The 25,534-nt window shown below is 41.1% G+C and overlaps 1 protein-coding gene across 1 annotated transcript in view; it reads right to left on the reverse strand.

Annotated features, from left to right (window-relative positions):
• Positions 1-25,534, reverse strand: part of ankrd50 (ankyrin repeat domain 50) — a 40,099-nt gene that overhangs the window by 13,738 nt on the left and 827 nt on the right. Inside the window, exons 2-4 of the mRNA XM_031317142.2 lie at positions 24,506-24,796; positions 23,678-24,397; positions 10,984-11,216 (exon numbers count right to left, since the gene is read on the reverse strand). Of these exons, the coding sequence (XP_031173002.1) occupies positions 10,984-11,216; positions 23,678-24,183 (739 nt within the window). The 5' untranslated portion in view covers positions 24,184-24,397; positions 24,506-24,796. The remainder of the gene's footprint in view (positions 1-10,983; positions 11,217-23,677; positions 24,398-24,505; positions 24,797-25,534) is intronic.

The following is a 25,534-nucleotide window of genomic DNA, read 5'->3' on the forward strand; positions in this document are numbered from 1 at the left end:
ACCTCCTTCCCTCAGTTAGAGCATTGAAGATGGGTCGAGGCTGGGTCTTCCAACATGACAATGACCCGAAGCACACAGCCAGGATAACCAAGGAGTGGCTCTGTAAGAAGCATATCAAGGTTCTGGCGTGGCCTAGCCAGTCTCCAGACCTAAACCCAATAGAGAATCTTTGGAGGGAGCTCAAACTCCGTGTTTCTCAGCGACAGCCCAGAAACCTGACTGATCTAGAGAAGATCTGTGTGGAGGAGTGGGCCAAAATCCCTCCTGCAGTGTGTGCAAACCTGGTGAAAAACTACAGGAAACGTTTGACCTCTGTAATTGCAAACAGAGGCTACTGTACCAAATATTAACAATGATTTTCTCAGGTGTTCAAATACTTATTTGCAGCTGTATCATACAAATAAATAGTTAAAAAATCATACATTGTGATTTCTGGATTTTTTTTTTTTTTTAGATTATGTCTCTCGCAGTGGACATGCACCTACGATGACAATTTCAGACCCCTCCATGATTTCTAAGTGGGAGAACTTGCAAAATAGCAGGGTGTTCAAATACTTATTTTCCTCACTGTATAATAACTCATTTGTTTCTGAGGATACAAGTTAAGTCTACATGGTGGCAGTAGTGCTGGGAGTTCCCTGCCCCGCACAGGATCAAATTCCCTCAATCTCTGCCCGTGTTTTTGTTCATCATTACACTGGCTGACCTCCTGATGACCTCATTTAGCCCTACCAGCATGTTTCCATTCACCTGCGCAAGGAACTACTAAGTCAAGCATGTCAGTCAAACAAGCCATTCTCTGCTACAAACATACAGTGCCAGCAAGGTCTGGAACTCATTTTAGAAGGATTTCACAGGAAAATGCCCAGACTACAGTTCCAGCGTGGGGAAAGGTGTGGCTGACTGTGAAATCAGATACTTGCAGTCATCCTTGGCATGCAGGTCAAGAGGCAGTGTGGTATATAAAAAAAAAAAAAAAAACGTCTTTAATTTAAAAGCCTTTACCCCTGCAGCAACACCAGCCAAAAATGTGCCAGGAATTCCACTGCATCTATTCAAAGTTAAATTAAGACTTAATTAAAATACCCTTCAATTAAAGCAAAAACTGACAAGTCGTGCTGTGTACTACAGCCTTGAAGAAAATAAAGAATCTCAAGTCTATAAAAAATGTGGCAGGGGCATGCCACATACCAAAGGGCATCACCTCAGGAGGAAAGAGGCCAGCCGGTTCGCCCCGCCATGTTCAGAGTCATGTTACTGCAGTGGAGCACCCAAGGTGTTATAGATACAGACACGGTAGACCTATAATTTGCCCGGCTGTCAGACTGCACAGTGGTAAATTACAGTATTCAGCGAGGATTATGGTCTTCAGCTCATCCAAAGTGAGGCTCGACATGCAGCCTCGCAGACGATAACTCACACATGAATATGGACATAAATCAGCTTGTCTGTGTAAGCCAATTTCAAGAAAGGGGGAGTTGAGCTAATTAAATATGTTGTCCTTGCTCTCGTTACCCAGGCATCGACACAATCAATACCCAAAACTCTAAGAAGAGGACAGAGAGGGCTTTTATTATGCTTTGGTAGCCGCAGGCATTTGTCGAATGTGCTCTTTGGTCTAGTGTTGTGTGGTTTAATCTCTCTGGTGAAGGCCGCAGCATGATAGCCATGATAGAGCATACAATTTTATTTCAAATTTTCAAATTCATCTGTTGCATTCGTACAGCTAAACATCCAATGGTCTATATGATATGTCCGTAAGCAGAGCCATCTTTGTCTCTCTTCGGGGAGCATTCCACAGCCCAGAAGAAATAAACCGTCCTCGCTGCTTTACGACTGTGTTTGTGTTGTCAGTCGGCCAGAAGATCTCTCGGTCCCTCCAGTGAGGTCTTACATTTGACCAAAAAGAAAGTATACAAAAATAACACATCCAGGGAGATGTTAAGAGTTGTGTTGGCCTTTTAGCGGAGGAACGACCGTGCCCTGTGTCAGATTTACCCGCAGGCCTCGGGACAAAGGGCTGCTCAGAGTGGTGGAGGAGGGTGCATACTTTAAACAGGGCTGCTCTTTTTATTTGTGATCATTGGTGGTAAATCAGCTCTGTCTCTTGGCGAGTTGGGGAAAGAAAGGTCCATTCATGGCGGGCAGAGTGGAGGTGGAAGATGTGGTTCAAGTACTAGGGTGGGCTACTCTCCCTCCAAAGAGATGCAAATACAGTAAAACAAAAACACAGACCCACCCCAGAGTCACATCATTTCCTGAAAGTGTAGCTTTTATTATACAATAGCTGTGGAATTTGAAATTACTTATCTACAGTATATACTTCAGGGTGTGGAAGAGGACCTGCTGATTACATTTGGGTCAAAAACTCATGTGTCACCTAAGGAAGGAAGTGAGTAAACCCTGCATCAAAATGCCTCACAGAATGAGTGTCTTCTTAAAGTGGCCACGCGCTCCTGTAACATTCCTCAGACTGAGCCAGGAATAAAAGAGTCTTAATTACAGCTGTGATTCATAACTAGAGGGGCTTTTATGTGTGTATAAGTGTGGCTATATTCTTTCTAAGTTTCTTGCTGGTACACACCAAATGCCTGCCAAGTGCCCTCTGTGACTAACTGGAAGAACTCAGAGTAAAATTGAAAAAGAAATGAAAATAATTGATTTTATGATAGTGGAAATCAATCTAATTGAAGTTGCTATAACACTGCAGGGCAGGAATGTGGTTGTTGAAGGGGAGGTATTATCTTTCACGGCTCCAGTAGCACACTGATACTATATTATTATAACTACTGGCACTGCAGTTGACAAATCCATGCCTTCTCCATCCTTCCTCATCCCTCGCTCATGTTGGCTTTTCTCTCAAAATCCTCCAAAAGTACAGCTCGCTCAAGGTTTTGTTTTGTGTTCCCTTTAAACTGGGCTGTATCATTGTCATCTGTAGCACCTCCTCCTGTATTCGCGGATTAGTCACGACATGCTTCGACACGGGATGAGAGATTTGAGTGGCAATGTTCTGCTCGCGCTGATTATCGTCGATCTTAACGTGCCTTTTACCTCTATAAGGCTGCGTTCTGATAGTTGGTGAAATAGCCGGATTGGATAAGAGATAAATAATCTAATCAAGTCTTTTATCTCCTCTTTGGGTAGTTTATATGTTTAATTATTTTTCCGTTTTATTTGATAGTCAGCAGTAAAGAGATGACAGGACATGAGAGAAGAAAGAGATGAGGACTGACGTGCCCTGCCAACATTCTGGTTCTTTTTTATGTCAATCTTTCAAGTTTATTTGTAAATATATAAGTATATATAAAATATAAGTTAGTTGTAACTTTTGGTACTTAATAAAAAGCTAAGTCAGTTCACAGAGAAAGTCTAAAGTATTTGTTTTTGATAAGCTAATTCAATACTGAATTCAGATTCAATAAAACGCTGACCAAACCCTTCCTCTTTATCTTTATCTTCATCTAAATTCTAGCACTTTTGTGACAGTAATGTAGTCAGAGTGCTACGGCTGTGACCTTACATGACTTATTAACTGGATGTCAGCATAACAATGTGGGAAAGCAGGCTATTTCTAGGCCTAGGGCTTCTAGGGGTGAATGTTAATGTACTTACTGAAGCACAAGGAATAGACGGGTATACCTTTGCTAACAGTACATGTTAATATATTAATATCAGATTTTAAGTTGGTCAGTGTATGCACTTACACACACAGTGATGTGCTAAAATCCATGCAAAGGGAATTCTCTCTTATCAAAGAATTATTCATGAAAATGTGCTAAAACTCCCAGCACTTCTTAGACATCCTCTTATGTTGTCCATGCAGTACTCCCTGCTACCCCTAAGACAGCGCCTACACATACTTCACTACATGAGAAACTGACTTTGACAAGCGTGCACCATAAACAAGATTGGGCAGATGGTGGCCATTACAGTTCAGTGATGCCTCCACACGATAAAAAAAAAAAAAAGATCACACACTAGGCTGGATCCAATGATATGGGGATTATGACTAAAATTACTCTGTGCTTATTTTATTGAGACCATGAGCATAGTGGATACTTTGAAAAACAATGCAAAAAGCAAAACGAGTGTTAAAATAAAATGTCTGCTTTATATTATATTAAATTAGGCTAATTTGGAATTTGAAAAATTATAGGAGGCATTTCTGAGTCAGCACAATATCAGTTTTGTACAATTTTGAGATATGGGAGGTATGAGAATACATGTCTGAGAGGCGTTTTCTATTTAAACACCCAAACCCCAGTTTCCCACCTCCACCCCGCCCTCTCTTTCCCCTTTCCCTTGCTCTCCCTTCTGCCGGAGGCCTTGTTAAATTGGCACAGATTCTACCAAGGCTCCCAACCGAAATCGCTGCCTAAGTGTTTCCACTCCGCTACCCCTATCATGGCCTTACAGTAGCACAGCACACAGACGGAGTATGCACAAGAAAAGCAAGCTTCTCTACATAGGTCTACTTGGGACATAAAAGAAGCAGCACAGCTACAGATCGATTCAACTGCCGACCCTGCGTTTGTTTAGGTCTCAAGACAGAATTTGTAGTGCATTTCAAAGATAATACATGAAGACTGAAGTGTAATCAAAACTGAGTGATCATATAATGTGAGTCAGCCAGCAGGATACTCTGCAAAATTCTTGTAGTCCTCCTCACAAACAGAACAGTCTTTGTTTGTGAGGCTTTAGCCGAGCGGATGCGAGCGAGGCATTCTGCTGCTGAAGTCATATGCCTCCTTCTTCCTGCTCGGTCTCAGAGGTGTTGAAAACTTCCAAAAGCACATTCCACTCTGAGACACAGACAGACACAAGGAATAACAGTTGAGCAAGTAAAGAAGAATTTGGAGCTTTGCTCCTGGGGAAAAAGGCATCTATTTCAGAAAAAAAAGAAACATTCCCTGCAGATAGTATGTGTCTAATCAAAGACAACTGAAACTCTTCAAGAAAGGATCCTAAATTCTTTCAGAAGTCTTAAAAAGGCATCGGAGCAGACTTTTGGTCCAGCAACTTTTCTGCAAAGTGACCTTCTGGTTAAAGGTCATTCCTCAAACTTTATCAACACTATATTCACACAACCACCAAATTCCCATCACCGCAGACCAGAGTATATTGGGAAACCAACACAACCTCCGCCCCAGACAAAATAGGCCGCTCATATAAAACAGGAGTTGGCTTTGCACTGAGCATGAAAGTGGAGTCTTTTGGCAGGCCACTGCCATCTCTGACTTGTAAACAATATGGAGGGTATTTTTAGGGGACACTTGGCCTCAATGTGATACTCTGAAGTCCGTTGGTCTATTTTAGTTTCGGTGCTGCATGAATAAGGAGTATCTGCACTGCTGTATTCATAATGAGGCGTACAAGCTAATGGAGGACATGGTAAGTAGGTGAATGTGTTTGCCTGCATGTCTACATCCGTCTACGTGTGAGGGGGAAAAAGCCAGTCTAGCAGAATAATTTCCAGTGTTGAACTAAAAGCGGAAGACTGAATCTAGACAAAACAAAGACGCCGCTAAAAGCATCAGCAGACGAGAAAGGCCAAGGCTTATTGTAGGTCTGGAGGAGCATCTCTATGTGCACAAACTCAATACAATGCAATAATGGAAGCATTACATCTAGAACAGCATGTTCACATGAACACAGGGACATCACTTCACTTCTTTCAAATGGGGGCATCACATCTGATGTGTGAGTTTGGCTCTGTTCCTCTGTTCAAACGGAGAGTCGTTTTTTTTTGTTTTTTTTTTTAAACCAATTGCTAGGCAATTGGACTAAGAGCTTGACAAAAGCTTGGCCATCATCAAAGAGGCAGTATAAAGGGAAAGAGATGAGAGCCAGTCCAAAAAGAAAGAAAGAAAGAAAAGAAAGAAGATAACTGCTGTTTATCAGATTGTTCCAAGATGAAATTCCCTTCAAACCATATCAAAAACAAAAAGAACAGAGAGCTCATCAGCTAGCAACATAAATGGAGGCAAGGCAAATAGGCAATCACAGAAGTCCCTGAGATACTCTGAAGCAAGTTACAGATAATAATAAAAAAAAAAAAAAATTCCATTAGCATTTACATCTGTGGCTATATATTCCCCTGGTGACTCCACTCCCAACTTTATGTGCAACTGCAAATCTGACGATTTAAATCAATGGTTCGGGCCAGACACAGCAGCACACACACACACACACACACACACACACACACACACACACACACACACACACACACACACACACACACACAGAGGATAAACCAGAAAATATGATTTAATGCAAACTGCTGCTGAATGGAGATCAAATATAAAACTTCTTCTCCATCTGTGTTGTCAGTGGGCTCAAAGTTTTGCAGAATGCTGTGAGGATGCTTTATAATACACTCTGATACCATTCCAGAATCTAATCTACCACGGACACCTACGTAGAAGCTTTGATGTTAAGAGGAAAGCGTGGGTGGGCATGTCTCTGTGATTATGAAGTGGGCAGCTTACATCACCGTTGGTTTGCTAAATTAGACGCATGGCACATACAAAAGACTCAAAAAAGAGTTCTGGTGTCCTAAAACCCAACTTTCAACAACGCTGCCACTGTCAACACTGATCAGCTCTAAACTGCACTTCCACTGGTCTGACGCCTACACTTAAGATTTCACTTAATCCCTAACACCGCACCCAATCATTTACAACCTACTTTCAAACTACATCGTTGAGTTGGGGTGTAAACACATGACACTCCTTCTAATGGGAGACAGGTGCTCTGATAATGGTGACACTGAACTCCATCATGAAATTATAGCTAATCATTACACAAATGACACCCATTTTAAAAGAGAACTTAAGCCTGGAAAGCCATGCTCTTCAAATCATGTGGCTTTCTACGCTAAAGTGGACCAAGCAGTTTGAACTGAGTGGTCGGCACAGCCTTCTTTAGCTGCATTCACTGTTGAACAACAGGTCCACAGTTACATTTGGGTAATTATTAAATCTTTTTTTGAAATCTATATATTTTGATAATGAAACTTTGGTTTAAAACCAATGGTTAAGATTAAAACATAGCAAGTCACAACATTGCAAACTATGTATACTTACTAGCTAATACTGACATTGTAACTGCTATCTTTCATCTCCTTCACCATCTCGCTTTTATCTCTCATGAGCTGTGTATTGAGTGTTGTACTGTAGTTTGTGCTGTGTATGTTCAAAGTAAATGTGACTGTAAATGTAACATTTCAATCTTTTCTAATAAAAAATTGTTGATCACAAAAAAAAACATTGCAAACTATAATAATGAGATCATCCAAGAGGTACAAATTTATACAAGTAGATAGGTTTAAGGATAAAATCCAACATTGAATCAATACATGTATGTAATAAATGTTTTGTATATTTTTTGTTTTATATGTTTTAGGGCTGCAACTAATGCGCCAATTGATAAATTGTTTTGTGAATAAAATTGTGAAAATGCCTATAATAATTTCTCAGATTCGCCTCCAGATGCTTGGTTTTATCCAACCAACAGTCCACAAGATATTCAGCTTACAATGACAGAAAATCAGCAAATCCTAACATTGGACAAGCTGAAACACAGAAATGATTAATTGATTATCAGGAATCGTTAACTTTTCAGCGGTCGACTTTTCAGCTGTAATAATGTATATTTTGAAAATATTTTGTGACAGCCCCTCAGATAACCTTTAGAGAGTTGCCTACACATGTATGAACAGTAAACTGGTACTCCACTGCATTCAAAGTGGACATACGAGTATGTACAGGGGCATTATCAGTATTTTATCCCTTTAAACGAGCCGGTCTAAAACATGCCTACGCACCTGGGGGCGTTGAAATCAATCATTGCATCGATGCATCGCGATGCGGACCTAGACGATTCTGCATCGATGCAGTGACAGACCATAATCGATTATTGCCTACTGATGTTATTTGTTGATTTTCGGGTTGCTGCTTTTTTTTAGTTTTTGCCTTTTATCTGTTGCCTGCTGTGTTCAGACTCCACTACATTTAGGAAGTGTCTTTTCTAAGAGCATATACAATAAAAAAAGAGGAGTTTGGTACTGTATAGGTACTGAGCATGTGTGTGTAATTCAGGCCTGTGTGTAATGTGTGTAATATCAACAGAGTGAAAACGTAATTTCCCCTTGCAGGATTAATAAAGTATAAATTATTATTATTATTATTATTATTATTATGGATGTCCAGATCCGATCTGGAAATCGGGCCCGATCACGTGGTTTCAGACTCGATCGGAATCGGACGTTACCTCCCGATCAGGACTCGGATATATATGTATATATATATATTCTCATTATTTTTTAACACATCTATAGTTATGCGGTGGCACAGAGTTAGACCCTTTTGACTCCGCACAGAAACAGCAACGCGTGCTGCATGACATCACTTTGTTGCAGAGACGCTATTGGTTAAATGCCGGCAAAGTAGAACACGGAAGCAGCTTGAAGCGGAAAGCGCGAGTATGTCTGCGGTCTGGAGGTATTATAAAGTTGATGACAACAACATTGCCATAGCAAACTGTGAGATATGTAACAGAAGTGCTCTGTTTGTTAACAGAGTTGTTGAATGTTAAAATAAGGTGAATTAAATAAAAAATAAGGAACATCCTGGATCTGTTTTTTCGCTCTTCTTTATTCTTTTTTTATATTTTATAGAAGTATCGGATCGGGACTCGGTATCGGTAGATACCGTATTTTCCGGACTATAAGTCGCACTTTTTTTCATACTTTGGCTGGCCCTGCGACTTATAGTCAGGTGCGACTTATATATCAAAATATATATAATTTAACATGTTTTTAAATGTTATTTCATACTGAAAACATTACCATCTACAGCCGCGAGAGGCGCTCTAGGCTTGTGACAACTATATGCTGCTCCTAAAGACAACTGAGAAAGAAAAGAAAATCTTATTCTGCAGATTACAAACTGCAGGTAGTAAAATACGCAGCCGAAAACGGTAATCGAGCAGCACAAAGAAAGTTTGGAGTGAGAGAGAAACTTGCGAGGGACTGGCGAAAAGGTTAGTCTAACTGCAATGAAGAAAACAAAGAAAGCTAATCGGCTAATTGCGGGCTGAAAGCAAGATGGCCAGAGCTGGAGGAACGAGTCCACAGATGGGTGCTTGAACAGCGTCCTGCTGGGAGAGGCTCGTCAACGCTGCAGTTACGTCTCCACGCCCTGGTAGTTGTTCTGTGTGCTACTGTGTAGTTGAATAACTGTTAATGTGTTACGTTAACATACCGAACACCTACCGTATTCAGCCCCTTGTTCTGTGTGCTGTTGTGTAGTTGAATAACTTGCCTTTCCTGTTCTTGGTCTTGGATTTTGTGAAATAAATTTCTAAATAAATGCGATTTATAGTCCAGTGCGACTTATATATGTTTTTTTCCTCTTCATGACGCATTTTTTGACTGATGCGACTTATACTCCAGAGCGACTTATAGTCCGGAAAATACGGTACTCAAAATCAAATGACTCGGACTCGAGGGCAAGAAAACCTGATCGGGACATCCCTAATTATTATTATATCTGACTGCTTGAATTTGTCGGTGGAAAACCATGTGTAGCAATATAAATATCATTAATATATATTGAGGAAGTGAGGCATCATGATGCAACGTGACATCGAGTCAATTTGAATTGTTGACAGGATAATCGTAATCAAATTGAATCGTGAGACCAGTGAAGATTCACACCCATATACGCACCATCTTTTAGCACACCTGCAAACCATCATGGCATTGTTCTTGTGAACATATGCCAGGGATCAAATTCACCACCAAATGCTGGTCCAACTTGGTGGTCAAACTGGAAGTTTCCTCCCATCACCAAGTCCAGTAACGTTTTAAGATGATACTATTTGAATGCCAAGTTTTTGAACATTTCATCTTCACATCATCTTAAAATGTCCCAACAATACACATCCTGACAAGAGACAAATCAAACAAGACAATACCTGTATCATACAGGTTCCTGATTGGCTGCCTATTGTGCTGCTCTACACAACACACACGATCACACACACACACACACACAACATTAGCAGAGCCAGCAAGAAGAAAAAAAGTATCATCAAGACAACATTAAAAACCTGCTTTTGTCTCCATGCTAGATTCTCACAATGCCTGATGTCATACACAAAATAGCATTAGAATGTGCAAAATGGCAAATTACAATCCAGAATATGTATTAATATTATTTATTGGGACATTGTACTACACCATTTATGCAGTAAAAGAAATCGAAAATAAAAATGTAGCTCTCTTAGCTTTGAACCTGACTTTGTGCATCTCCTGAGTGGGGAGTAGCATAGAAATGACTGCTTAGACTGCTGGGATATTACGTTATGTGTTAAGGAGTACGCTGAGGGCATGAGAAGCTCCCACATTTGGTGGTTTTAGAAAGGTAGCGAGAGTACACACATGCGAGTCTGCGGAGGAGACTTTCTCCCACACAGTCAGGTCCTGGATTAATGTTATGCCAGCTCATCACCACAGAGAAGGCTGCTGGCCTGACAAGGAGATAATAGCAGCTGGTATGGTACAGTGTCATAGGACATCAAGGAAGCGCTGCAACTCCTACAGAGGTCTGCAATGGTGACCCTAATCTCTTTAGGCATGTTGTCATGTTAGAAAGCTTTTTGCATCTGCGCTAGTCAAACAGCCAGGACAGAAAAGGAACGACGCCACGGGCTTTGTTTGTAACCACATTTTCGAGTGAAATGTATCACATTTACACAGAAAAATAGCTGCCTTCGAGCGGAAACAAGCGCGTAGCATACATCTCTTTACATGAGCTCAGTTGAGTTGTGATTAATAGAATCACAATTATTTTGACAGTGATTTATTACTGCCACATTACACCCTAAACCAATTATTTGGATATCACTTACAGAATAATGACCTTAATTGACCAAGAGTATAATGTTTTCAAGAGAAAAATTTGGACTGTTTACCTGTGAAGAGTTTAGTAATGGCCTTATTCTGTCGTCGTGCGGAGCAGATGAGTAGCAGCCAGGGAGGCAGGAACTCGTGATGACTGGCCAGGAGCTCGGCGATGGTCCTGGGGGAGCCGGGGGGGGACCTCTGCTCCCCCTCACCTAGCTGACAGCCTTCATCGATGGAGTCCACAAGCAGGAAGAGAGACTGCTGAGGAGGCTTAACACTCAGGAGAGGCAAGAGGACACATCTGAGGAAAGGAGGAGAGAAAGAAAGAGAGGGAAATGTTATGTTTTCACCTTTTTTTGATTGTGTCTGACTCATAAATAAACGATAAGATTTTAGTTTCTGTTCAACAAACTTCTGAGAGAAAGTTTGTGCCTGAAGTCTGCGTTCAAATTACAGTATAATTTCAGGCAAATAATTTTCTTTCTTGAGGAGGATTCACAAATAAAAAGGAGAAGAGGTTGTCTTATTTTGTAAATAACTATTGTAATGCGGTTGCATTTTCTGCTAGTGATGCGAGGCCACTGTTCGCAATTAGCATGTCTGATGCTGGAATCTCATTTTCACTCTCAACGCCGCCAGCAAATACCAGGCTTCCGCGTAAATTACAACAAGTATGGTGAGATTTAATAAAGCCTCTTTTATGCTGAGTCATTTGGTGAAAACAGATAGGTTTGCTAGTTTACCAGTAAAAAAACAAAACAAAATAAGAAAACTTAAACTTGTTGCAGTTAGCTTTACATGTGTTGTGCATGTCAACTTTCACACTAAATGCTTGCTCTTGGGGGAATTACAGGAATTGTTGGGTCTTTGTAAGTGTGGTCTAGACCTACTCTATCTGTAAAGGGTCCTGAGATAACTCTTGTTATGATTTGATTCTATAAATAAAATTGAATTGAACTTTGCTATTGTAGTTATGTGTTTTATGGATGGCATAGGGATGAATCATCCTCATGCTCCCCCACAACCTGCAAAATATGGTATGACATCAGGATGATTGGGCCCCCACGCTCAAGTCACCTTTTTTCAACTACTTGCTGCCACTTAGGAGATTCATGGGGAAAGCACTATCTGTCAGAGTTACTCCGATTCTCCACTGGGCATGTCTGTACTGCGTTCCGGCTGCGCCGCTGTTTTGTTCCGTCCTCCGCCACGCGCCATACCACACCGGCCGCGTCTCAGAAGTAGGACTGGGCATCGAGAACCGATTCCTACTTTGAATCGTTTAAAAAAAATTACGATTCCAGTGGAATCGTTTCTTTATTGAAATCGTTTGGAATCGTTTTAGGATTTGGTTTCAAATCTGATCATGGGTTCCAAATTTAACATGCGCAAGTTTGGGTTACCGTAGCGGCCAGGCGCTTCTTGTGTTGCAGCCTTGGAGCACGGTAAGCGGCGCTCTAGTGTGGCTTTATTTTACTTTGAAAAAGCCTGGTAAAACTGCAATCCACCATTGAATAAAAATAAAACGTTCCTCTTATTTGTGAAACAAGCATGTGACCCGTTTCTATTCCACCCCTCAAAGAATCGGAATCGAGAATCGATAAGAACCGGAATCGAAAGGAAGAATCGGAATTGGAACCAGAATCGTTAAAATCCAAACGATGCCCAACCCTACTCAGAAGCAGAGCGTCTTGCTGCCCGACTGCCCTTTAATAATTTTGTTTGCAAAGATGATGTAAATATCAATTGATCCTAGTCCTACTGTCATTTACTTTTTGGAAATGTTTATGAGTTATTTTTTTTATTTGTTTTATTTCAAATGAACATTTTCTTGAACTTATTTCACATGTTGAGAACAATATGTTGTACAAATGTATAAATAAAGAAAACATGAACAGTTCTGGTTTCTTGTAGCTAATTAGTGCAACGTTGTTTTAATATATTTTAAAATCAACTAATCCCATTTCAGTCACCCTTTTAGAATCCCTGTTATTCCGTAATTATTTTGCTATCTTATTTCAACACTGCCACCACAACGGAGAGCAGGAGAGTGATTTTATTGAGGCGTAACATTCTCAGTTCATCAGTCTCAATTGAGAGAGTGTACGCGTTGAAATATGTCTCCATCCAACCCAAATTGCATCTATTAACAGGCCCACTGTGGATGATTTGAGCTCACAGAAACATCCACAGCAGATACAGTCATTTATAATTCAGTGGGATTTTTTTATTCAACAAAAAGAAAAACTTTGCCTGGGAGCTAAATGTTCAGCCTTGAAATTATATCAAAAGACATGGAGAGAAATGTGCTCAGCAACTATCATGACAACTAGCCTTTTGTCTGAGTCAAACCTCGACAAATCTCCCTGCAACATAATGTTTTATGTTTGAATATGAAGACCCATTAAAACCAGCCCTGTGGCATCCAGTAACAAAGGAAAAGATGACGTATTGCACTGTGTATCACGCGTCACATCAATACTCAATACGCTGAGCACAAACGAATCAAACTATTTAAATGCTACATTAACCTTTTATCAACGCCAAACCGTAAGCCAGACATGGAATCTACTTGCTCCAGTGCTTATGTGTACCTTCACACATTAACGCTCACTGAAGCTGGATAGCCGACAAATGCAATTTTTGTTCTCTGGAGTGGAGTTTGTGCTGACAAGACCTCTGTTCCACTGTGACTGCCACCAACAGTTTGAAGCCAGCCATAAGACGTCCGTTTGGAAAAAAAGTCATTTCCCAAGACTCATAAAATGACTTCCAGCTCAACTGGCCGTGATAAGGGATCTGAGGATTTCATATTAGTGACATTTTAATCTGGGTCTAGGTTAATTAAACATTCAAACAGGGGCTGAGCAAATCAATTAATCGAAATGAAAACTCAAGAGTAGAGAGACGGCTTCAGGGCATCTGAGGCTTTTTCACGGGTAGCTGTTGCGCAGATAAAAATCGGTCACCTTCCAGATGATGGGACTCTTCAACTACCACTCTTCCTTAATGGAACTGACATTGGTTGTAAGCTTTGTCATAAAACACTAAAATACTGTTTTAATGAGACTTCCTCTGGATGCTCAACAGCCTGTCACTAAGCCTATGGCGTCAAAGCCATTCCATTTTACGCATCTACCATTTTAGGCTTACATTTTACCCATAGCTCATTATCCTTAAGCACATGGGAGCAGGAATGGCTGGGGTGAAGGTCTGTGTGCTTTCAGTCCAAAGTACTCGGCCATAGAGAAGAGGCCATTTTTACAATGACTTCACCTTGGTTACTATAGAGAAGTGCAAGTGCCAATGCCTGATATTACATTACAAAATTACCCAAAACGAACTTGTGTAATATCAAACCAGTCTGATAACATTTAATGCTATGAAATAGTTGCAATGTCTTTTACCTCGGACAACAATGTACAATATGGCAGCGTAAATAAAATGTTGTGAAAGTCTTGGAGGAAAACGTGCATATGTTTTAAGCCTAATATTCAGGTATACAGCTTACTTCTGAAATCACACTTTACCTTTACCACTTTGACTAATGCCTCCCATATCATGCCAACACTTTTACTCAACTATTTGAAAAAAATGGTTCCAAATGGTTACCATTTTGGGTTGAAATTGAGATATTTCCATTAAGCTGTCAATTATGTATTTCTATTTGCTGATTATCTTTAGTGTATAAAATGGTCTGAAAATTAAATATATTCTTCTTCTCACAAATTCCCATAGGCCAAGGCAAAGTCTTTAATTAGCTTACGTGTCCCGCAAAACAGTCCAAACCCCTAAGATTATTCACGTCTACTGAGAAAAGAAACAGGTTTATACATTTCAGAAGCTGGAATTAAAATTGATGTTGTTGATTGTTGTTGTCATTCAGCTCCTCTGTTAATCGACTGTTCATTTCAGCACTAGATGAAATCTTTTAAAATGTAGCTTCCCCTCAGGTTTTTGCAAAGCTTCCACAAACTTCAGCTCCTATTCAAAACTTTTTTTCCAAGCAGTTTGAACCCTCAGCGGGAAAGAAATCAGTGCAAAGTGCCTCCAACCTTCACGTGCCGTCGTCATGTTGCTCAGCCTATCAGGAAACAAAGTCAATCACTCCTTCTGATGGCTGCAGGCCACAGAGAACCTGCAGCGCCATCTGGGAGCCCTGCCAAAAGGAATGTCCATCCACAGGGGTGACTGTGTGTGAGTGTGCGTGAATGGCTGTGTCTGAGGCCAGGTTGCCTACTGAGACAATCAAATCCACAGTGACAGCAAGTGGGCAAAACAAAGAGACATTCTTTTCATACAATTCAGCTACTTTCAGGCTGTCAAAGAGTCAAAAGACAAGGACTGCAGACAAAGAAAACTCCACGGGATACTGGAGATGGAGATGGAGATGGAGAGAGAATAAGCTCAGGAAAAGCTGATTTAGTTTGCCAGACAAACCTGCAGCATACCTGAGCCAGAAAATTAAAAGTGATTCAGCCACACATGGTGGTCTTGGACATTTGTAACAACTAATTTTGGTTCTTGCTCAAGTCCTCAACATTTGCCAATTGCTATTTAAGAGAAAATGGGAAGAAGGGGGATGTGAAATGCATCTAATGCTCTCACCATCTGTCGTGTTGTGTTCTCAACTGCAGCGGCCGTCGCTCACTCCACAATGTGCAAAGTGAAGCTTTCAGGGTGACGTTTAGTGAAGATGTCTGGGCCGGCAGGGCGGCACTGGGCACAGAGCCAGCGCCTTACAAATGTACACAGCTCATTTTATAGAGCGGGCGCAGAGCCTGAAATTCATGCCGCATACTCAAACGCCGCACGCACGCACACACACACACACAAACACTGACCAGGATATAGCAGAAGTTCGAGAAAACAGAGAGTGAATACACGAATCATGTCTGGCCGACTTTCGAGTCAAGCTCTCGGCTTCACACAGACCACCACACAGATACTGACAAAGCGTTCCACCACATTCAGTAGAAAAACAGAGATGCCTTTTTATTAGAAGAACCCCTATCTCTTCATTTCATATCTAGTCAACTTAAAGGAATCCTGCTCAGCGTCTTTGCAAAGTCAAGAGAGCTTAGTGCCACAGAGTTTAACGACAACAGCTGACTCATGCTCACCCAAAGTGAAAGACAACAATCTTGCAGATCTTGCAGTAATCCTGACATTATGCATAACGCTACTGCAATCATCTTGTTCAAAGTGATCACAGTGATGCAGACAATAAGACTGATGCGAGTGGTGCTGAGAGCAAATGTTCTGAACAGCCAGGCTGAGACACTTTAACTGTATTCTCCTTGTTACCTCAGCCATATGCTCTTGTTTCCTCCTCAATCTGTTATCATCTCACTCCAGTTTTATCTGATTAGACATAAACTCCAAATCTAAGGCTTCATTACAGTTTTTGCAAAATGGGTATGCGTTGAATAAAGCTCGTTTTTCAAAGCTTTTTATAAATCTAGGGGTTGATACAGGGTGATTGCACAGGAGCAGAACTGCAGTTATGTAAGCTGCGGACAGACATATTTGCATTCATTTGTGCTGAGAGCTTTTCATTAGATAGATAACCCTCTGATGATGTCAACCTTGCAGCAGTAAATTAGTTATTGTTAAGAAATACAGAAATGCCAATTATAATAATTTGTTCACAACAACTGTAGTAGAAGATTGGGCAACGTTTACCAAAAAAAATCCATATTAAGCTTGAACATCTGCATCGTGTCTAACACAAAATAGCTTAAAACCATGCTGACAGTTTTTTTAATTAACTGCATAATTTAGTAACATCTCCCCCACATGAAGTACTCTGCGCACGTTTCATATCTCAGGGAGTTGTTTGGGTTATTAGAGATGGTTGCAGTTTGGAATTCGTGACGCTCCAATTTTGATGAATTTTCATTTGATTTATTTAATTGTATCCAGAATGCCTTACACATGAAAAAAAAGACATCAAATACAATCACGGATAAAAACACAATAAAGTCCAGGACTTATTTCCATTGTGGTCCTCCTGAATTTCTCATCGAGTATTTTATCTCCTCTGTTTTTATTTAGCCCCACTAGCTGGGGATGTCAGTCTGTCAGTCAGTCATTTGCTCAGTCCACCGCTTTGGTTCAGACGTAGACATCTTAGCATTTACTGGATGGATTGCTATCAAACATGTGTACAGACATTGATGTCCTCAGCAAAATATCTAAATACACTCAGCCCCCACTAAAAGCTGAAACTCTCCAGCATGTTCCACTTCAGGCTACACCTCAGTCAGTGATGTCAAATCAGGTGTTTTCCACAAGCTGTCAACAGCAGATTACCTCACATAGGCTACTGACATAACACGTCAGCAAAAAAAAAAAAAAGACAAAAACTCCAATCACATTTGAATGGTCCTGTAAGTATTTTTTTTTAAAAAGTGCTTGTTTCTGCTGTTCTTTAAACATGCTGGACAATGCAAGAATCTGATCTCAGCTTAATGGATTTGCACAATCAATTCTGTGCTGGATACCAAGCAGACAAACGCCTCCAGCTGTCTGAGAAACAACGTCCTGGAGGCTGCTTGGTCAGGGGGAAGTGAGTTGCGCGTGAGAGCCAAATCTGGGTGACTTGCACAAAAACAGCCGTTCCTTTTAAAAAGAAGCCCATGGTGGTTCCCCATAATCGGCCCTTACTAATGTCCTTTAAATTGAAACTTAAGCTGATATCTGGTCTGGTGATCCTTTAGACGAAGTGATGAATGAAATGAGGTTTTGGATTTTAAATACCCTGTCATGGGACAGGTCCTACACAGTGTTCACACTGTTATTGTGAGGGTGAGGGCTGCATTTGGGAGTGTTGTCCATCTTAAAATCTAACCCATTCCCCACAGTGTTGCTGTTAAAAACTATGATTTTCTCTTGACTTACCATTTCATTTCAATGTATCTACCCTGTTAATAGGTAGTTTTTAAAATCCAAATATTCATATAGACCAAATTCTAATTAGAAATGTTAAAAACAGGCCTCTTTAATAACCAGTCAAACTTCTTAACCCCTTTAATGCAGCCTATTAATGATTTGCAAAAGTGTAAACACACTGCACACTTGGTTTCTAGCCAGCACACATACCTAGGATAACTATTCCAAACCCCCAAGCTCTTCCTAACCCAGACGAGGTGTGCATTCCTGGCCAGCTATCCAATACTGTCAAAGGAATCTGAAATTTCATCCTTTTCAACCCCCTCCCTCTTCTCCCCACCGACACTCCTGCCACAGTTTAGTCTCCGAACCGCTCTCTGCTCTCCTCACACAACTGTCTTTGTGTGCAAAAGCCTCAACACATGAACACACACAGTTCAAATGGATTTCAACACACAGGTAAACCTGCAAGGTGTCCAGTGCCAGCCACGACAGGATTTTAGCACAATTCAAAAGATTTCTGGTGACTAGGGGTGTAAGAAAAAAATCGATACACTTGAGTATCACGATATTTTATTTTGCAATACTATATCGATTTTTAAAATCCAAATTACATTCAAAAATATTCATGTTAGACAGTGGTTCAAGTTTATGTTGTGTTTAAACCCCCTACCGCTAGATGGCTATGCTGAGACACACCACTAGTGTCCTTGCCTAACAGTGCCTAGCAGTGCCTGACTTTTTGCTAGAAGCTAACAATGTAGCTATGGCTGAACTTTGACCTACTTTAGCATATAAACATTAGCTCACTAAGAACCTGTGAACCACAATCCCAAACTGGCAGTTTGATTTTCTGTGTATTGAATTGTTTACCAAAAGTAAACTTCTTTGACTTTTATGAAAATCATGTCTTTTTTAAATATTAGTTTTTCTAAAATTATACTTTAAAATATAATATATTGCACAATATATGCACAGTATCAAAATATATTGCAATATATTGAATTGTGACCCATGTATCGTGATACGTATTGTATCGCCAGATTCTTGCCAATACACAGCCCTACTGGTGACAAAAGGCAGGAGTGTGAGCTGTCTGGCACAGATATGATATAATAATAATAATAATAATAATAACAACACAGTGCTGAAACAAATTGTAGATCATCAGAAAACTATTTTTAATATTTGATTAAACACCCTAAAAACATATTTTCTCAATCAGCTTCTTACTATGAGCGTTGAGATCCAAAAGACAAAAACAAACAGACAAAAAAGATGATGTCACATATTTACGCCTACCAATCAGAGTTAAGCAGTATTTGAATCAAAATGTGATGGCAGTGGAGGGGTTGTTTGCTTATGGTGCAAAACCACCGTCAATTAAATTGGATCTAACCACACAATCCCTTTGAAGCAGATTAGTTGGGTTTGAAAGTGTTAAAACTCTTCATAAATAATACCTGAATGTTTTTTTTCCCCAAAGCTTTAGCTTTAATTGCTGCATATTTAGTAATGGATATTTTATTATCATAATATTAGACTTGTAAGTAATTTATCAAGCAAAAACAGTCACTGGTTAGTTTCATAAAAGATTGGACTTGCTGCTTTCATCTGCCATTATAATTTGAATAATGTCCAGTTTTGGACTACTGGTCAGACCAGATAGGCAATTTAAAGACTTACCATTTGGGTTCTAGGAACATATGATGGAGATTTCTTTTACTATTTTCTTATATTTCATATTAACTAAATTATTATTCAAAAAGGTAAGTTACAAAATCAAGTTACAGCCCTCCTGTGGCTTAATGAATGAGTCTAAACTTGCATCAACTCTTTCTCTGTGGGCTCTTGTAGGAGATTGGGCACCATCATATATGAGCTTTATTTACTGAGTGGGATAACAATAATATGAATGAGTTATGTATGCCCACACAAGCATGTAGGCACATCCACATCCACACACAAACACAAAACCCTCACATAAACACACACACCATCCACCGGTGGTGTGGAGACAGGGGCTGACCTCAGATTGCTGAGTCATCGTTGCAGCCACACCAGTACTGCTGTTTCTCCTCATCTGCTCGACTGGAGCTGATGCGTCACACTGGGAGCCCTTTTTTTGTTTCTAAAATATGGCCCTAATCTGCAGCGAGTTTTCCACAGCCATGCACCACATGAAAGGCACACGGCCGCTTTCATTTAGCATCCCCTTAACCCCAATAAGCAGGGCCGCCCAATGTGCAACAGTCAAAAAGTCAACACAAAAAGGAAGAAAAGAAAACACAACGCTCCCTCGCAAACTCAATAAAAATGTCCTTGTTGGTTTTACTTGAAAATGCAATATTCCCCAATTCAAACTGTGTTCATCAGACAAAGACAGCCCAACAGACACATTGTTGAAATTACTGTTTTCTACTAATCTCACATTAATTTGAGTAGGGATGCACCGATTACCACTAATTTTGAGGGTTTTTTCTCATTTAGATAACGGTTACATCACATGATGTCAAGACATCACTGCAAACATTTATTTACATCTCTGGCTTTGTGCCTCACAATTTCCTACTTTTCTAAGACCTGATAACTGGATGGAAATATACCCTGTCAAAATGTACTAAATAAAGTTTGCTGTAAGCCAGTAATGCCATGCTGTCTTGTTAAATAACAACTTGAAAAAGCCAAACAATATTCATGTTCGCCGGAGGCTACCAGACTAGCTCTATCATGCTTCTGTTTTGAATAACGTCACTACTTATCTGAATTATCAACAGTTATTTGGAACAAAGCTACAGGCAAATGTTTGATGTAGCTGCCAGAAAAGCAACATTTTTAACCGTCTTGTAGAAAAATATCTGAACTACAGCATCAATTTCTTCCGTGGACACGCTGTGGGAATAAAACACTGCCAAGGAACTTTAAATATTGTTCCTAAACGTAAGCCTCGGTCATTCATCATTTCTGAAGTCTGTGCCCTTTTATAAAGAAATAGAAACTTGTCCGGCTTCAATTCAAACCTAACTCATGTTCAGTGGAGAACAGTTCAACAACAGACCCACATAAGGTCACACCTAAACTAAAAGGCAGCTTTGTCCCATCAGCACAAAAAAAACCTGTTGCCTTTAGTTTGGCCCACATGGCTGGGTTAAATCCACCTATTTGAAGCCAGCTCTTTTGTCCAGAAGGGAGAAAGTGAGGCATGTTGGATGGCAGGAGGCTGGCTGACTGTTTAAAACTCACAAATCGTTTCAAACTGGAGGACTGCAGTCAGAGCATGGCAGTGGCCTTTGATAAAGCTAAGACAGAGACTAATTAAACAGAGGAATGTGCGTTGGCTCTGTCTAGAAATAAAATCCTTGATGGCTAACTACAAGTGTCAAACCTTTCACATATTACAGTACAGTGTATTCAATGAACCGCAAGAAGAAAGGCAAACTGAAAGGTGAAACTGCCTTTTATCTGGAGAACTGTGGCTCATGGCCTTTGCTGGGGAGGCATCGGCCCTGCTTTGCTTATTAATAAATGAAATAAAAATGCATCAGAAAGTTGCAACGCTCAGTTTTAAAATGTCTGCTTGACTGTGGTTGCAGATCCACAGATGGGAAAAGCAATGATCAAGTTGCACGGAGTGGATGCAAATCCGTGTCTGAACCACTTTCAACGTATTAACATTAGATTGGTGATTACTATCAACAAACAGACTTGTTTGTCTTTGACTGGGCTTAAGAATTTGACAGGGCCTTTTGCATTCACTCACAAACTAACATTTAAAATCACTGCTGGAAGGGGAATGGAGGGGGGGTGGGGGGGGGTCAAAAGCTCCCCAAAAATCTGTGTTAAACAATGCCCTTAACTAAATGAAAACTGTATAACTTTTATTGAGTAAAGTACAGGCCAAAATGTGTTAAATGAAAACGAGGTATGCACCCCTCTGGGAGTTTTTATCCCTGGTGTAAATTAGTGGTCATAATGTTGGACGAATAAAGTTTTACACCATTCCATGCCTTGCGCTGTTTTTATTTCTTTCTTTAAATGTCACCTCCAGATACAGCCGACAATCTTGGCTTCCTGAAACCAGATAGCATCAGGAACAGCAGGGGAGCCGTTGAGATTATTTGTATACAATGCCTGGAACGCTTTTACACCTGAGATGGCGATAAGGCATTCACCAAAGTGCTTACTTGGCTCACAAACAAAACAGGCTGTGGTCATAAGCATGGTGTCTTTGTTGTCCAAAGATTTAGGTCCTGAGGTTTCCAGTGCTATGGAAGACTTGCTTCACGAGACGAGGATGAACAAATGTGTCTGTCTGCAAAAGGCCCTCGACATCCAGCGTGACACAGAGCAGAGCTGAAGTGAGAAATCCCTCCCAGCTGGGCTCAGTCTCTGTGTACAAATGTCCCTACGATAACCTGCATTTTAATCAAACAGGGTCAAACGGAAGTCAGAGTCATCGGTAGAGGACGCATGATTACAAGCAGATGACAAGAGGAGCGCTCACTTCCTAGGACACAATTTTTTTTTTTTAAAGGAGGGAAAAAAAAAGAAAGAAAAAGGTTGCGGTTGACTCTGGCGACTTTTAAAAAATAATTTACCTTGCTGAACGTTTGACCTACTTTTCCCCCCCTGTGTGTGTGATGTTGAGATGGTGCAATAAGCATCACCAGATGGCCAGACAAGAAGCGTGAGTGTGTGTGTGTTCAGTGCTGCATTCCAGCCTGTGTTGCATAGACTGCCTGGCCTATACTGTGTAGACAAGTCATGCAAGGAACCCACATACACACATGCTCACGTGCAGCTCCTTTCAAAGCCTCCGTCTACAATAACAGTCCATCTTGATCGTGTTACATGTCCAGGCAGGGCGCTGGAAATCCACAAGCATACTGTACTTCAGTTTCACATGTGCACTTTATCTTTCGGCAGTGCAGTCACTCGGGTCAGTTAGTCAGTCTGTGAGTCAGTCGCAGTTCAAATCTCCTTCCTCACGAGTCTTCAGCCACCTGAGCTCTACTGCAACTTAAAAATACCTGACCTTTCTTGAATCACAAGCCAAGCAGGGACAGTCCCACCCAGTATGCCACACCAGGGGGGAAAACCAACAAAACCATGACATCAAATAAGTGGACAGGCTGCTAAGGCGGAGCTATGCGATGAGTGTGAGCAGTCAAAAAAAAAGCAGGGGGGGGGGAGATGCATCAGGGTCAGGAGGTGGAGAGGGAAGGGAGGGGGAGGGGGAGGGGTTGGCTTTGCATTTTACGTTTCTGGCCAACCAAATTCCTAGATTTCAAACATTACCTGGAACCACCAGAGGAATTGTAGGGTCAAATTTGAATGTTCTTTATTCAGATGTTACAAATAATTTCTCTACAACAAGCAGATGTCATGACCAGCCAATAACATGCAGGTTTTTATTCCTAACAAATTATATGGCAGGTCAGGGCTGTAACAATCTTTTGTTTCACACAAAATTCACCAGTTAATAATGCTTTTCAATTTATCATTTAGAAAAAAAGTAAACATTGCCCAAGGTAGTATCTTGTTTGGCCCAATCAACAGTCCAAAAATCAAAGATATTTAGTCAATACCGATATAAAACTGAGAAAAGCAGCGAATGCTTATATTTGGGAAACAACTGTTTGGCAGTTTTGCTTGATAACTGCCTCAAACAATGGACTGCCAAAATTGTTGTCAATCAATTCTCCATCGATCAGCTACTCCTCAGCCATAACTCCATGAATTAGTTCCTCCCCTCATTGTGTGCTAATCTGTGAAATCATTTCGCTGTAGTGGATAGTAAGTAATAAAATGAAACAAAATAAAGAAAGAGGGCTGTATTTGCTTGTGTGTGTGCTCGTTCGTCCTTACCTCTTGAAAGCCTCTGTGGGGTTCCTCTCACACTCTCCAGGCTGCAAAGTCCTTTGCACAGCTGGGTCGCGCACCTTCTCCTCATACCCCGGCACCAGCCCGCTGCGGCAGATCTGAGCCACCAGACCTCGGATGAACCCGCCAATGCACAGCGTGTCCGAGTCGTCCGCCCGGCAGAAGTGGAAGGCCAGGGTCTGCTGTTGCATCCCCCGGTGTGTTCCCTGGGCCGATGTGGGCCATAACAGCTCCGTGCACAGTGCAGTTTTCCCGCTTCCCGGGCCCCCTACCAGCAAAACGCCCCAGGAGCTACCTGACTTTGTGGATTCTGTTGTCAGGGTGCCGGGGTTGGACGCACCCCCGCCGGGCGTCAGCAGGGGCTGCTTACTGGGAGTGCTGGTCACTACACTGAGGCTGTTGGTTTTCTCCTGGAGGCAATGCTGGATCTTATGGAAGACCCACTCCCGGCAGTAAAAGCGCTTCCCCTGCAGCAAACTGGTTTGGGCCATTTTGATCTAGTGCTGCTGTTCCACCTATTCCTCCTCTTCATAGGGGTCCCTTCATTCTGACCCTCACATTTTCAACTCCAGCAAAGGTCGGCAGTAAATTCGAACATCCATTTTACCAGCTGAAAATGTGCCTCCCAGAAAGCAGGTTCAAGTCTAGCCGTCCTTGGTGTTGATGTTAAGAAGAGGCCAGAGTGAATGCAAGGAAGTGGAGCTGCTGCAGATGGCAGGAAAAGCAGACAAGCTATGCTGAGTTACAGAATATCTAGGTCAAAATAAAAAAAGAAATCAAAATTGACACTCAAACCATAGATTTTCCACCAACTTTTTCCACAGCTTTCCCACTGGTTGAACTGAGTGCTCCTTGTTATTATGAGTGTGTTGCTTTAGCATGGCGCTGGGCATGGCAGGGCACCCGGCTCTTGAGTGCATCCACTGGCAAACTCAAGCCACCGCCGCTTGATACAATTAGCCATGGGAGTTGCTGATATATTTCCGCTGATGCATTTCAGATGCTACCGGGGGCGACCAAAGCGTGTTTCCATTACATTAACATGGAAGAGACTGCCAGTGCAGAGTCAATTTCTCCAATAACACACTAAGCCTGGCTCTTTCCCTGGAAACAGACACAGAAATAAAGGCTAAATTAGGACACATTTCAAGTACAACATTATATTATATAATTATGCCCAATTAACCATCCTACTCAAGTGAAGGATGAAGGGCATAAACAATCACCAATATAAACACAAAGCAGTACATTTATTGGCTTTAAAAACATGTCCCATATAAGCTGCAACAGTTTGCCACTACATGTTACAGTATGCTGCACATTAGTGTTATAGACATTTAACAACCTACAAAGAAGGGTTAACTATTCCTGCAGCTACAAAAAAGGTGGTTGGTTTTCGGCGCTTTCATCCTCCACAATCCACATCACAGCCTGCCTGCCCTGCAACTAAATTCTTGGCAGGGGTTCGTCCAGTTTCTCTAGTCTATTTACTGATCCCCCCCCCCTTCCTTCCTATGTGGCTTTAAATCCCAAACAGTCCACATCCGTCCTGAACTGTAGGGGAGGGGGAGTCCAAACGAGAGGACCCCCTTTCCTGCATATACAGGGGTCATTTACATGGGTGGAAGTGGAAGGTAACCCACCTAAAACAGGGTTTAATCGCTTTTTGAAGATGACAGAAATCTTAATTCAGAGTGGATGATGGATGGATCTTTAAATTTAAACTTCTCTTGATTTGATTTCTGATGTTTTTTTGGCTAACTGCATTTTAAATATCTTTTTTATTTAGCTCTTCATCACTGTCTACTACTGCCTCTGTATACTGGAACAAATGCAAATATT

The sequence above is a fragment of the Sander lucioperca genome, chromosome 1 (genome assembly GCF_008315115.2).
Source record: "Sander lucioperca isolate FBNREF2018 chromosome 1, SLUC_FBN_1.2, whole genome shotgun sequence".
NCBI lineage: Eukaryota > Metazoa > Chordata > Actinopteri > Perciformes > Percidae > Sander > Sander lucioperca.